The sequence below is a fragment of the Sus scrofa genome, chromosome X (genome assembly GCF_054392235.1).
Source record: "Sus scrofa isolate SSC_HxYL_T2T_F1_AM1 chromosome X, Sscrofa_HxYL_maternal_Yorkshire_Landrace_v2.0, whole genome shotgun sequence".
Lineage (NCBI taxonomy): Eukaryota > Metazoa > Chordata > Mammalia > Artiodactyla > Suidae > Sus > Sus scrofa.
This window is the reverse complement of record NC_139401.1, coordinates 7,300,418-7,316,002: the sequence shown is the minus strand read 5'-3', so window position 1 is coordinate 7,316,002 and position 15,585 is coordinate 7,300,418. Positions and strand designations below refer to the sequence as shown.

Genomic DNA, 15,585 nt, shown 5'->3' with positions numbered 1-15,585 from the left:
TTAATCTATAAATGTGTATGTGTATAAAATTACATATAACTCATGTGTATAAATACATATAAATATATTCCACGTGTATAAATAGTGCATATAAATTAATGCAGTATATATGAATAAATATATATGTGAATACATTATGCATGTATCAATATATATGAATTTATAGAGTATACATGTATAAATACTACAATAAATTAGTGTTATATATAATTATATATAAACATATAGTATACATGTATAAATATAAATTACTATATATTCATGTATATACATGATATTAAAATTAACATATTATATATGTATAAATATTGCATATAAATCAATGTATTATACATGTATATATTATATATAAATCAATATAGCATACATGAATAAATATTATATATGTAAACATAGCATACATGGATAAACATTACATATAAATATATTATAGACATTGAATATAAATTAATATATGCCTACATATTATATATAAATAAATCTACAAATACTGTGTATAAGTTAATATGTATATTATACATTTTGCATACAAGGTAATATTTTATATATACCTATATAAATCAGTTTATTATAAATCTCATGTATACATGAGCATGGTACACATTATAAATATCATCCATGTAGGGCTGTATGTGCATGTCTGACATCTCTGAAGGTCTGACCTAAGTCAGGAGCCACTGACCACCTGGAAGAGATCGGGCCATGGCCTCTGGCATCTCTGCAAACAAGCAAATGCTCTAAAATGAATCATGTCTTTAATTCAATCAGTGCTGCTGGTCTGTGTTTACTTCATACCCACACCCCTCGTGATAAGCAAAACCATTTCAAATTTATTTTATTTTTGTGTGTGTGTGTGTGTTTCTTCCTTAATTTATTTTTTTTTAATTTTCCCACTGCACAGCAAGGGAATCAAGTTATCCTTACATGTATACCTTTTTTTTTTCCCCCACCCTTTGTTCTGTTGCAACATGAGTATCTAGACATAGTTCTCAATGCTACTCAGCAGGATCTCCTTGTAAATCTATTCTAAGTTGTGTCTGATCCATTTCAAATTTAGAATTCTGTATCACAGGTGCCTGAACTTGAGCTCCGACAAAGAGATGACACGCTTCTAAACACACTTTTCATTTCTTCATAGCTCAGGCTCCTTCAGCCCCTATCGCACACGGCAGGCAACTGCTGCCGTCACCTGCGTATCACACTTTTTTTTTTTCTTTTTACAGCCACACCCGCAGCATATGGAAGTTCCCAGGCTAGGGGTTGTATTGGAGCTGCAGCTGCCGGCCCCTACCACAGCTACAGGCACAGCCACACTGAATCCGAGCTACATCTGCAAACGACGCTGCAGCTTGCAGCAACGCTGGATCCTTAACCCACTGAGCGAGGCCAGGGATGGAACCTGCATCCTCATGGACACTGGCAGGTTCTTAACCTGCTGAGCCACAGCAGCAACTCCTGGTTATCACCCTTTCAAGGTCCCTCATTTTTTGAAACAGAACATAAGCACCCAATACCACACTCTGCGTGAGTCAGGCACCTCCCGCTCTCTGAAAACAGAGCAAATTCAGCAGGTTGTTAATGATTTGAAGAGTCTTTTATGGATCCAATGCTTGGTGATGAATTCCGTCACTCTTTTTTTCTTTTACAAGAGTATGAAATGTAGGAATATGGTTACTATTTCATGACCAAGAAAGCAGAAAAGGCGACGGGGGGAGGTTGCAAGTGGCTTTTCCCGCTTCTCCTGGAATTTGACGGCAGGTCAGTTAGAACCTACAAGCCATTAGAGCCCTCAAGGTCACTTCTCAGAAAGAAGAGGAGAGATGAACACAGAGCACAGGGGCGCGCACCATGGCTGACAATCTTCCCACAAAAACATGTACCAAAGGCACCTTCTTGGCTACCTGGAAAGGTACACACTTTTTTTTTTTTTTTTTTGTCTTTATAGGGCTGCATCTGCGGCATATGGAGTTTCCCAGAACAGGGGTCTAATCAGAGCTACAGCTGCCAGCTGACACCACAGCCTCAGCAACCTGGGATCCGAGCCTCATCTGCAACCTACACCACAGCACACGGCAATGCTAGATCCTTAACCCACTGAGCAAGGTCAGGGATCAAACCCATGTCCTTGTGGATACTGGTCAGGTTTGTTACTGCTGAGCCACAAAGGGAACTCTGGTACACTCCCTTCAGTAACCTGAAAATACTAAAACGAAGCCAGGCTAGGCCATGTCCTGGCTCCACTCCCATCCTAGTCATTCTGGTGGCGAGTTTATTTCACCAGGCCAAACTCTACCCCTTCTCAAGAAGCAGATGAGAGCCCTAAAAACTGGCCTGGATGTCCCCGAATGAACATGAAATCACACTCTTTCTACTCTTCCCTAAATAAACAGTTCCATGATGCATGGGTACAATTTCACTGACATCTGAGGCTCATCTGCCATCCCACTTATCTTTAGATTTTTTTTTTTTTATTGCTTTTTAGGTCCACACCTGCAGCACATGGAAGTTCCCAGGCTAGGAGTCAAACTGGAGCTGCAGCTGCCAGCCTACACCACAGCCAGAGCAACGCAGGATCTGAGTCGCATCTGCGACCTATACCACAGCTCACGGCAATGCTGGATCCTTAACTCACTGAGCAGGGCCAGGGATCGAACCTGCACCCTCAGGGATATGAGTCAGGTTCATTTCCACGGCACCACAATGGGAAGTCCTCTCTTTAGACTTCGAGTGAAGGAAAAGAGGTGAGACAGGCTGGCAAGTCAGTCTCCCAAAGACATATACACGCGTAGCTGGACACATAGGACGTGAGCGGCAGGACGTGCAGAGAGTGAAGTGCTACTGGACACCCGACAACTTGGAAACCAAGAAAAGCCATGCAAGAGGCAGCAATCAGCATCAGCAGCATTTTATAATCACAGGGATCCCATGATGGACACATTTTAAAACTCGAGGTGGAGGTGAGAAATAAGAAAGGCTAAAATTGGGACCACGAGCAAGTAAGGGAGCCCAACATCAACATCCTTCATAAAAAGCACAGTGGGAGGAATCAAGATGAGTCCAAGAGGCACCACTCTGAGGTCTAATCATCAACCATGAATGTACCTTTGGCCTTGGAATGCAGGACAGTCCTCAGTGAAAAGAGAGAGGCTACTCATGTGCTGATCATAAATAAGCACCAGGAGTTCCCACTGTGGCTCACTGAGTTAAGAACCTGATGCCATCTCTCTCGGAGGATGCAGGTTCCATCACCGGCCTCGCTCAGTTGGTTAAGGATCCCGTGTTGCCATGAGCTGTGATAGAAGTCACAGACACGCTCAGATCCAGTGTTACTGTGGTGTGTGGCACAGGTTGGCAGCTGCAACTCCAATTCGACCCCTAGCCTGGGAATTCCCATGTGCTGGAGTGCAGCCATAAAAAGGGGAGAAAAAAAAAGTGTAACTAAGCACCTAGGTATGGAACTATTTTTCTGTCTTCTTTCTACCACCTAGAAGATTCCCTTATCACAGACGCCAGCCGAGGTACTAGATGTCCAAGCAGACAGATTAGGTTTTATACACAGACACAAATCCAGGAACATTTAGGGGCATATAACCAGCTTGCAAAAAAAACAGCAAACGGCAAAGATGGAGCATCCGGGAACAGAGGCGTGGTCAGTGGAGCAGGAGGAGCATGTGGGCTGCACCGTCATCACTGCCCTGCACACATCCCGGGATTTGATGGGGAGCTGGCTCTCAGGGGACCTGCATTTGCTCACTCCCATCCTTTAAGAGCGCGGGAAAGGCCACTGTCCTCAGGGCTGGGCTTGTCCAGAATGCCCGGGTCCCTCTTCCTCTCTACAACCTTGAAAACTTAATGACACTTGAGCAAGTTGGCGAGATCGAGAGTTCTAACAGCTTAACTCCTTTTTTATTAGCCAGAGCCCTTCAGTAAACAACTTGTCTGAAAATTTACTGCCGCCGCCTCACACGCTGTGCGAAAAGATAGAACTTTCAGCGGCTGCGGGCCATCCCTCTATGTGTTAGAAATACAGACGGGCAAGTGCTGCTTCTTCCCAGCAACCTGCAATCACTTCAATCTCAGAATCGGAAGATTTATATCCTGTCCATGGGGGAGTGAAATCTAGGGAAGATTTCACGAGGCGTTATTTTTTCTTCTGTCAGCCACAAGGTCTTGAATATCAAATCCACCTTCTGAGAGGCTGACCTTTATTATTCAACGGGTGTCCTCCACCCGGGTCAGCGCAGGTAGCAAGTGGCATGGGAAGAGGGACAGCATGGATTCCCTCCCAGAGCCCTCGGGTGCTGGTGATGAAACAGCGGTGTAAGCCAGAGATCGGTGTCAACAGCCCCCAGCTGGGGCCCGAATGACCAGTGCCCTGCATGCACACCAATGGACAGGTCCAGCTGTTCTACTGCCTACATCCCAGCCTTTCCCATCTATGCTGTGCCCACGACACCAGCCACTGACAACAGAAAGCCATGCTGGACAAGACTCTGCCACCAGCAACCCACAGTTCAGACAGGACTGTTGAAAACTGGTCTCGGCTGCTTTCAGTGCCGCATTGGAGGGCATGAAAGGATGGATAAAGGGGAGGGAGAAAGAGATGGAGGGAGAGAGATGCCAAGTTCCTGCCACAAGTCAGCATACGTGAAACGCTTCGCATAACTGTGTCCCTGTCTGAGCTACTGTCCCCATATGATATTCAGAGACTGGGACAGTGGCACAGATGAACCTGGGCATCTACCTGGGAGCTAAAGCCCAGTACCTTGGCACATGGCCCCAAACCATTTTCTCATTCAGAATATATCTACATGGGCTTTCAGCACTAACGGAAGGATGCCACTAAAAGCAGGGCAAATAGTATGTGTGTGTGTGTGGGGGGGGAGATGGGGGCGTGAAGACTGGCAATAATTTCAACTTTCTACATTCTCCATTTTTATGCTGCTTTACTAGGTCAAAGGAGCATGTGCTCATTTCATGCCCATAGGGGAGTAAAGATATAAATATAAATGTGAAGATGGGAAAATGATGAATTCCCCCTCTTCCCCTCAAAACCAGAGGGAGAAGGGAGAGATACCCGGGTCTGAAAGTGGGTTTGTGGCACGACACTGAAGATGCTGCCCTGACTTCAGTCTTGGGACTTTAGCTGGGTCCCTCCAGCTCTGAGAAGCAGCCCAGCCTCCCCATAACAGGCTCATCCATGCAGCAGCACGGCAGATCCTGCCTGTGAGACAGTCCTTCACGGACAGCCTTGCCTGTGGCTCGGTGACATGCCTACAGACTATGCGGCTCTGTACCCACCATGGGATAAACTGAGGATGCCAGACTTCAGGCACCAGTCGCTCTCAACCCGCTTTGCCCATCTGAATGCCAGAGACGGTGCCAGGCTGTGCCCGTGCGCCCCACCACGGAACAGGTGGGGTAAAGGTTCTTCCCTCTTCTGCTTTTAAAGGACCCAGCATTCACTCCTTAAATATCTTAACCCAGAGAGTGGAAGATACTGAACATCTGTGGTGGCAAGAAAGATTCAAAGTTCCCTACGTTTCAGGGGACACAAAAGAAGCCACAATTGAAACGGTTATAATAGGAAATGTGCCACTAAAGAAGGAGACGGATTTCCACATCGCCGCTGGTAGATCAGCCATGTTTCTTTTCAGTTACCAGAAGAGACGGACAGTGATCTGAGTGACTCCTTCTGCTACTGCTGCTGCTTCTCCTGCTGCAGCTGCTTTTCCTGCTGCTGCTGCTTCTCCTGCTGCTGCTGCTGCTGTTTGTCTGGATGCTGCTTCTTCTCCTGCTGCTGCTGCTTCTTCTCTGGATGCTACTTCTCCTGTTGCTTCTCCTGCTACTGCTTCTTCTTCTGCTGCTGCTTCTTCTACTACTGCTTCTGCTTCTCCTGAGCTTCTTCTCTTTATGCTCCTCCTCCTCCTTCCTCTTCTTTGTCTTTTCTGGATGCTGCTTCTTCTCATGCTGCTACATCTTTTATTGCTGCTGCTTCTTCTGCTTCTTCTGCTGCTTTTGTTTCTCTCCTCCTCTTCCTCCTCCCCCTCTTCTATTTCTTCTTCTGCTTCTGCTCCTCCTGCTGCTGCTTCTCTTCTTGCTCTCCCTGCCCCCTTCCCGTCCTTTGGCCCCTGGCAAAGATGACAGACTCAAAACAAACTGACAAGAGGCACTGCTCATTCTTTGCACTGCTGGAGCCCAGAAGCTTTCAAGACTGAGCCCCTTCCTTTGGAGAAGGCTCCAGTTAAGCATACATAAGCGTCCCTAGGAGGCCATCTCTGGGGACAACACAGATGTGAGATGAGAAGGGACCATCTAGCCTCAGGCTTCATCATGACTTGTTCTGGAAGCAGCCAAGGAAAGCCTGGCTTAGTCCATGACACCAACTGCTCAGGAGTGCTCCCAAAGGAGGGGGGTACAGCACAGTGGGCGAGCACCCCCTTGGAAAACAAAGAAGAGAGCCTGTGTTACCCCATCACATCAGTGTGCTGTGTTTGGGATACCTCTGTCAGGACTTCGATGCACGATATAAAGCTATGTCATCCACTCTACAGATGACCAGCCTGGAGCCAGGCAAGAAACACTCAAAGGATGTGAGCAGACAGCCCTCAAGCTCACCCAGAGAGAAGCTGGGAGGTGAGCATAACTGGGGTCCCTTCTAAGGCATGGAGCACACAGCAATATGGAGCATACACTCAGTATGGGGGCCTAGGGCTAAAAAAAAAAGAGCTCAATTTTCAAAAATTGAAGAGGTTTCTTTCTAATTTGGTATCCATTCCCCAAACTGAGGCAGGACTACACCCCATTTCATCAGGAAGTAGCCAGAGCGGTCGCTGCCCCTGTACCCTGGAAGACGTGGGGAAGATAAAACAGAAGTGGGGATTTAAAAACCAAGTCCCTTGGAGTTCCCGTCGTGGCGCAGTGGTGAACGAATCTGACTAGGAACCATGAGGTTGCAAGTTCGATCCCTGCCCTTGCTCAGTGGGTTAAGGATCTGGCATTGCCGTGAGCTGTGGTATAGGTTGCAAATGTGGCTTGGATCCTGCGTTGCTGTGGCTCTGGTGTAGGCCGGCAGCTACAGCTCCAATTAGACCCCTAGCTTGGGAACCTCCATATGTTGTGGGAGCGGCCCTAGAAAAAGCAAAAAAGACCAAAAAATAAAAAATAAAAATAAAAAATAAAAAAAACAAAAATGAAGTCCCACTAAAAAATAAATAAATAAATAAAATACAACGACGTCCCCCTAAAACTGAGTTCCTTTCCTGAGCTGATGAGTCACATCCCTATCCAAAATTACTCCCTGTCTTGCCCAACACCTGTTCTCCTCGAGGCTGAGGAATATCCAAGAAAAGCGGGGAATGTGACGGAGCGAGTGTCCTGGGGCCCCTGGGCACTCGATCCTTTCTGTGCCTTGTGTCTTGTTTTTAGGGAATAAGCTTCAGCCTCCATGACCTTCTCTGAGCTCCAAAGGACCGCTGCTCATCAGGGAAGGGAGGGGATGCAGAGACCAGGGAGGAGCCGTCAGGAGACAGCAGAGCAGCTTTGGGGCAGGGTCCTGGTTCCTCCTTAAGGAATATTCCTAACAATATCTTTGAGCCTTTCAGTAGAACTAAAACTCCCAACCTATGGAAGAAGGACTTGACGGTCTAAGGTCCAAGGCTGGGACCTTTTCCGGCGGCTGTTTTCTGCCCTATGTACTCATACTTGATTCTGACGTCATATGACTTCCCTGGGGAGAGGGGTCAGGGTTCAGGGCTGGTGAAGTCAGCAAGAGGGGATCTTACAGCGCTGGGGAATCAGAGATGAAAACTAGAACTTCACGTCACTGATAAACTTTGGATTTGTTTTCCAGCAGTCTCTAAAGGACATATGTATTACATTTCTGATTATAGCCTTTTTGTTTATGGTCGCACCTGCGGCATATGAACGTTCCCAGGCTAGGGGTCAAATGGGAGCTACAGCTGCAGGCCTGCACCACAGCCACAGCAACTCGGGATCCGAGCTGCGTGTGCGACCTACAGCACAGCTTGTGGAAACAGCAGATCCTAGACCCACTGAGCGAGGCCAGGGATTGAACCCGCATCGTCATGGATACTAGTCAGGTTCTTAACCCATTGAGACAAAGTGGGAACTCCTGGTCAGAGCCTTTAAAAATACACACACACACACACACACAGAGAGAGAGAGAGAGAGAGAGAGAGAGAATACGTTGATACAACTTCCATAAACCAGGACCTGGAGAAAAGAACACTCGTGGTAAATTTCCTACGAATTTATGACGCTAGTGACTGGATACCCTAAGCTGCACAGAAGGCCTGGGTGTGTATAAAGTCATCCTCATTTTGGAAAATTTCCTCTTTGGAGTGAACCTGTCTTTACTGGCAGAGAAACACAGCATGGTTCCTTTCAGTTAAAATGCTTTTCCCAGCCACAAAACGCCGTTTGTCCTCTTTGGAGTGAACGTGTCTTTACTGGCAGAGAAACACAGCATGGTTCCTCTCAGCTAAAATGCGTTTCTAGCCACAAAACGCCATTTGTGGTGAACTCAGGAAGGATGGGGCCAAGACATCGGGCTCTTCACGCAGCCAAACGCCGCAAGTTCGCCTCACCCTACAGAGGACGATGGGAAAATGGGCATCTCCTTCTGCCTGCTGGCATCGCACCTTTTTAAATGTAGTTCAACTTGAACTAAAAAACTACCTCAGGGGAGTAAACCTGGTGGTGCAGTGGGTTAAGGTGTAAGTGGGTTAAGTTGTCACTGCACCTGTTCCGATCGCTGCTATGGCGTGCGTTTGATCCCTGGCCTGGGAACTTCCACATGCCTGGGGCCTGGACAAAAAAACAAAACAGAACAAAACAAAAAACAAATAAAAACCTGCCTCAGCAATAAATTGTGTGTGTGTGTCTTTTTAGGGCCACATCTGTGGCATATGGAAGTTCCCAGACTAGGAGTTAGTGAATCGGGGCTGCAGTTGCCTGTCTACACCACAGCCACAGCAACACAGGATCCTTAACCCATTGAGTGAGGTCAGGAATTGACCCCGCATCCTCACGGATAGTCAGGTTCGTTAACCCCTGAACCACACGACGGCAACTCCATACCTCAGCAATAAAATTAATTTGCTAAACTCACCCCTCACCATGCAGCCTTTATTTCTTTGCAGAATTCCCAAACGGTTCTCCTCCCTCACCACAGTAAGGACTGTACTTACTGTGAGAGTTTAAGAATTTCCAGGCATACAGAAAAGAAAATCATGGACGTGGAGAATAGACTTGTGGTTGCCAAGGGGGAGGGGGAGGGAGTGGGGTGGATGGGGTGCTTGGTGTGAACAGATGTAAACGATTGCCTTTGGGGTGGATTAGCGATGAGATGCTGCTGTGTCGCACTGAGAACTATGTCTGGTCACTTACGATGGAGCATGATCACGGGAGGAAAGAGAATGTGTACATGTATGTGTAACTGGGTCACCATGCTGCACAGCAGAAAAAAAATAATGTATTGGGGAAATAACAATTTTAAAAAAAAAAGGAATTCCCAAGCATGATGTCCTTTGGGGCACAGGACCTGAACTTTTCGCGTGGACACGGGGCACTCAATTCTTTAGGACTCTTCCAGAGAATCCACACCGGGACCTCAGGGGAAAGTGGGTGGAGCAGATGTGGAAGCCAAGAAGGCAGCCAGCTCATCATGGTCCATGCAGCAGCATCGTCACAGAGTCAGATGTGGGTTGTGACCGACTATCAACTTTTACCTGCCAGGCTTTTGCCAACATGCCAGGGTTCTGAGCCTCAGATGGGTCCCCAAGAAGACAGCTCCTTACGCATCTCCCAGGGTCCTTGGGCTGCATGTAAGCATGATGGGTGTGAAATGTGCTTGAGATAATGTGCAGGTGGGTCACGAAACCAGTGCTGGTGACCCTCAAACAGGCCCCACGCTGGGCACCCGGGCTGGATCTGCTTTACAAAGCATCCAAGCAGTCGCAGCAAGGGAGAAAGCAGGGTGACAAGGACCCTTCATTCAGGGCATGTCAGGACGACGACCAAGTACCGCTAAGAAATCTTCAGGTCATTCCTACCTGTCGGAGGAACAAGGATTTCTTGCCAATTAAAGTATATTAGGGATGACCTGTCCCTTGAACGACTGTACAGCCTATAACATACGGTGGGCTCATTATCTACCTCTCTAAGAGTGCAGGCAGCTTCCCAAGATCGATTTTATCCTGAAAAGTGTAAATCAGGATGAAGGACCGTGGCGTGCATGGTTATACATTCTAAACCATCACTCTCCTCGACTCGGAAATACACGCTTGTAATCCTGGGGCACGTACCCACCCTGGCTGAGCAGACCTCATCTGAGACACTCACAAACCAGAGAAGCATTTTCCACTTATGCCTCTGTCATTCCTGTCTTCACATCCCAACTTAACGTCTCCAGAACAAACCCTTGGGTATACATCATTTCAGCCACAAGGCTCAGAGAGAGAAGAGAAATTTTATTATTTTTATTTTTTAAGGATTTTAGGGCTGTACCTGTGGCATATGGAAATTCCCAGGCTAGGGATCAAATCAGAGCTGCAGCTACTGGTCTACACCACCGCCATGGCAATACCAGATCTGAGCCATATCTGTGATCTATGCTGCAGCTTGTGGCATCGCTGGATCCTTAACTCACTGAGGGAGGCCAGGGATCAACCCCTTATCCTCATGGGTACCAATCGGGTTCTTATCCCACTGAACCATGACGGGAACTCCCAAGAATACGGATTTTAGAAATGAGAGTTTCAATCATTTTCCGAATTGCCTTTGACACATGAACTGAGGGGGAGCTGTGCACCCACAAAATATCTTTGATATTAATACATTGAAATAAGGCACTGGTTTCACCAGCAAATTTTGATTCAAAAAAACACGTATAAGTTTCACAGACAGAGTCTGCTTGGACCAGGTTTTCCTTCTTCTGAGTAACCCTAAATCCATTTCTCCCAGAGGTGGTGAGCACTGCCTAAAGGATTCAGGGTATTCAGGTCAATGAGATAACACCTATAAAATTATCTTCAAAGTCTTGGGAAAATTTTTATAAATATGGTATCACCATTTGATATGATTCTTTGGTGCCATATTAAAGCAGTTCTCTCCAGATCCTTGGACAAAATGTCCAGCAATCTAGATACTGACTGTAACACAAGATGACAGTGTGACCCAAGAATGACTTTACCTAGAGAGCTTTTTTTTTTTTTTTTTTTTTAAAGGCTGTACCTGCAGCATATGGAGGTTCCCAGGCTAGGGGTCGCATCAGAGCTGCAGCTGGTACAGCAACACCAGATCTGAGCCGCATCTGCAACCTACACCACAGCTCTCAGCAATGCCAGATCCTTAACCCACGGAGGGAGGCCAGGGATCAAACCTGCATCCTCATGGATACTATGTCGGGTTCTTAACTTGCTGAGCCACAATGGGAACTCCCTAAATACTTTAAATCTTTGAAACCTCAGATAATGTATGTTACAAGTTTTTTTATGAATGGAATCATGGTATGCACGTGGTAACATTTTTACTAATACTGACCACTGATGCAATGCTTCAACATGGGTAAGAGCCATGTATGCCAGAATCCCCTACTTGAAGACCAAACCGTCTAAAAATAACTCAGTAGCAATAACCTCCAACTATGGTGGCGCTAGAACATCCTAAACTTCTAGGTCTAGCCGAGAACTGCAGAAACCTGCATATCATCAAGATAAGCTGGTTGATTAGAGACATGTAAATCAAGACCACAATGAGGTACCATCTCCCAGGGGGAAGAGTGGCCATCATCAAACATTCTACAAATAACAAATGCTGGAGAGGGTGTGGAGAAAAGGGAACCCTCCTACACTGTTGGTGGGCATGTAAGTTGGTGCAGCCACAACGGAGACCAGGATGGAAAGTATCTCAGAAAACTAAATACAGAACTACCAGATGACCCAGTACTCGCACTCCTGGGTGGGATCTGGAGAAGTGCTCCCTCTATCAGGAGAGCAGTCATTTCCAGAAACGTCTGTGTTCGTGAAATATCTGTGTATGACATCTGAGTGGAGGAGGGTGTCAAATGTCTATCCACAAAGTTTGAAAGCTTTTGCATGAGATCATGTCAGCATCACCTTCTCGAAAAATCCAGGCAACTGAACAATGGCGGCATATCCTCTAAGAGCAAAAACCCGTGGATGTTCCGATACTTCTCGGCGTGTTCTATGGGACACCCAATTTGGAACGCTCAGGGAGCTTATTAAAATGGAGATGCACATTCTGACCTGAGAACCGCTAGTGGGAATTTCTCCAGGTAAGACAGGCAACCTTCAGCATCCGTGGGGATCTTGCTACCCAAAGTCAGATGAATCACAACTTCACACCTAGAGGGGAAGAGCTTCTTCTGTCTTCCTCCCTTGGTTCACTGCGGAAAGTCCTAACGAGCCTATTCTATTTGGCACCACAGAGGCAATCCCACCAGGGACAGTTCTGAACCACGTGCCGTGCTCAGGATGTGGGCGGCCGCCCCAGTGATGCCCACGTCTGGCTGTGCAGGCTGCCGGTTAAGCTCACCATGGGCACCAACAGCATCTGCATGTGTGAAATCACAGACATCAGATGTTCATGAATGTGGGGGCTGCCTTAGCATCTCCCCCTCCTCCCAGAATCGAAGGACGTCCGTCCTCACGCCTTCTTGCTAGGTCTCTCCAATGTCCTGTCAAAACCGACCAGCTCTCATGGGCAGAGCAAGCAGACACCAAGACCACAGGTATGACAATCAGACCAAGTTTCCACCTTTCTACAAAGGACTGTCTTCTAAGCTTCCAAAGGGTAACAATTGTTCCAAAGGTAACAATCCCAACTGACCTCCACAAGGACTTGGGTTTGACCCCTGGTCCCACTCAGTGGGTTAAAGGATCCAGCGTTGCCTTGGTGGTATAGCTCGCAGACTTGGCTCGGACCTGGCGCTGCTGTGGCTGTGGTACAGGCTGGCCGCTACAGCTCCAATGTGAGACCCCTAGCTTGGGAATCTCCACAGGCTGCGAGTGCAGCCATTAAAAATAATAATAATAAAGTTCCAAAGGGAACAGAACAATTTTGCTTGTTTTTAGCAACAAGTGGTCCTGATAGACTGCTGTCAATCCCTCAGTTTTGCTGATTGCAACCCCCAAACTAAAGAAGCCCTAAAGACCTGCCCAAAACATCACAGGCTTCACCAAGTCGAGACACAGAGCTGTTTTGCTCGGCAATGTGCCAGGAATATTCTGGTTCTCCCCATGCTGCTTCTGTCACAAGAACATCCTCTGGAGTCAAGGATGCACACTTGCCTCCTCTCTCTTGGGCACACGCCCGCATAGTCAAGACTGGGGTGATCCCCCGAGGGTCCCATGATCACCCCGCAGATGCTGTCACACAAGACATGCCCGAAGTGGGCAAAGCATCTCTGGGGAGACCCTGGGCACAGCATCTCCTAAGTCCCCTTCCACACGTGCCATCTCGTTTTCCACATCCGTCCTTGGGAGAACCTGGCTGGAGAATCCCACCCAGCACAGAAGGACCACCCCGGCCCCCTCCACCTCCACGTCAATACCCGGAAGAGCGTGCCACGCGTCCCAGGCGGCCTGGGGACGAAGGCGGTACCCACCGTTGGATAAAGCGGACTGCGTCCGCCGTCAGCCTCTGAGTGAGGTTGTCGTAGGACATGGGCTGCTGAGTGATGTCATGATTCCTCATCAGGAAGCAGTTGAGGGGCCGGAAAAAGTGCAGGAAGCAGAGCAGGAGGCCCAGGACCAGGGCGGCCAGGAAGAGGAGGCTGAAGATGAGGGCGGGGGGCACGCGGAAGAGCCCCAGCCACCGGAGCCCCGCCAGGGTGAGCAGCGCCAGCGCGAGGACCTGCAGCGGTATGAAGACCAGCAGCCGGAAGGCTGTGGTGAACACGCTGCCTTCTCCCGGCTTGCAATCCCGCAGGTTGGTCACAGGGATCCCGTGGAAATAGTCGAAGCCGTGGCTTAAGGGGTGGTGACAGAAGTCGCTGCTGTTGTGACAGTTGGTGCCGAGGTGCCACTTCCCTGAGCAGAAAAACAGGTGGCCTGTTCAGTCCCCAGCAACACCTGACATCTGACGCCCACATGTGGAAAAGCAGGATCTTCCTGCATTTCCACCAGCCAAACTCTATCCTACTGTTTTCACTTCCTTGTCACAAATATGAGGGCAGAGAACTAATCTCTCTGGCAGAAAACAAGGCATTCGGGAATGGGAAAAAAAAAACCCAAAGAAAACAGACACCCAACAGACTCAATCAGTAAGAGACAAAACGATATGAATGCCAATGTTTTTCCAGGGCAGGAGTTCTGGTTTTGTTTTTTGTTGGTTTTTTTTTTTTTTTAAGTCATTTCCTTAAACGAAAATCTTAGGACCAACCTGGTTTTGTCCCTTGGATGTTAAAAGTGGAAATGAATTCTCACACCAAAAGCTACCCATGAGGCACGAGGAGATCATACTGGTAATTTGGCAATTCATTTAAACACGTGTGAACATTTCTTATCAAATGGGAACTATCCCACTGAATTCGTGAGCGTCTCACACAAGAGAAAAGTGATGGTGGTTTTAGGACGAGACATGGGAACAAAGAGAATGGCCATTGGGTCCTATGAGATCTTCTAAGATTTGTCTAATGACCGGCACAGACCCAAGCCATCAAGTGAAAAGGGAGGAGGAATCACTCCTTTCTCAGGAATAAAATTAATGGGAATGTCAACCCAGACAAAGTCTGAAACGTAAGATGAACATCTTTATCAACGTCGTGGTATGTATGTGTATTTTTGTATGCTCTGTTTTACGTGCATAACTATATCCACTTCTTTGTTATCGATTGTATGTCTCATCTTTCTATCGCATCCATGATTCATCCACCCATCCAACTGCCATCCATCCATTCATCTGTCCACCCACCATCTATTTACCATCCATCCACCCACCACCTACCATCCACCCACCCACCCATCCATCCACCACCCTTCCATCCACCACCCATCCATCCATCATCTACTATTCAGGCATCTAGCACCCACTATTCACCCACCATCCATCCACCACCTATCTATTCACCATTCATCCATCAATCCACCCATCCACCCACCACCTAAGCATCCACCATTCATCCATCTATCCACCAACTATACAACCACCACCCATCCATCCACCCACCATCCATCCACCCTTTCCTCCAACCATCTACCCATTCATCCATGCATTCATCCGCCGTCCACCATTCATCCAACAACCACTGTCCATCCATCCACCATCGACCCACCCAACCATCACCCATCCACCCACCCATCCACCACCCACCCCTCCACCGGCTATCCATGCATCTAGCACCCACTATTCACCCACATCCATCCATCCACCACTTATCTACCATCCACCCAACCATCCATCCACCCACCCATCCATCCACCATGCATCCATGAACATTCATCCATCCAGCATCCACTATTCACCCACCATTCATCCATCACCCATTGACGTACCCACCCACCATCCATCCACCCACCATCGACCCACCCAACCACCATC

At 47.6% G+C, this 15,585-nt stretch overlaps 1 protein-coding gene across 13 annotated transcripts in view; it reads right to left on the bottom strand.

The window, feature by feature from the left end:
- The window catches only part of LOC146394453 (steryl-sulfatase-like), a 201,537-nt gene that overhangs the window by 78,098 nt on the left and 107,854 nt on the right, over positions 1–15,585 (bottom strand). For all 13 annotated transcript variants that reach the window (XR_014834968.1, XR_014834969.1, XR_014834970.1 and 10 more), the window contains one exon: positions 13,652–14,075. Coding sequence is in view for 10 of the 13 variants with exons in the window: in XM_085007100.1 (XP_084863226.1) it covers positions 13,652–14,075 (424 nt within the window). In the remaining 3 variants the exon portion in view is untranslated. The remainder of the gene's footprint in view (positions 1–13,651; positions 14,076–15,585) is intronic.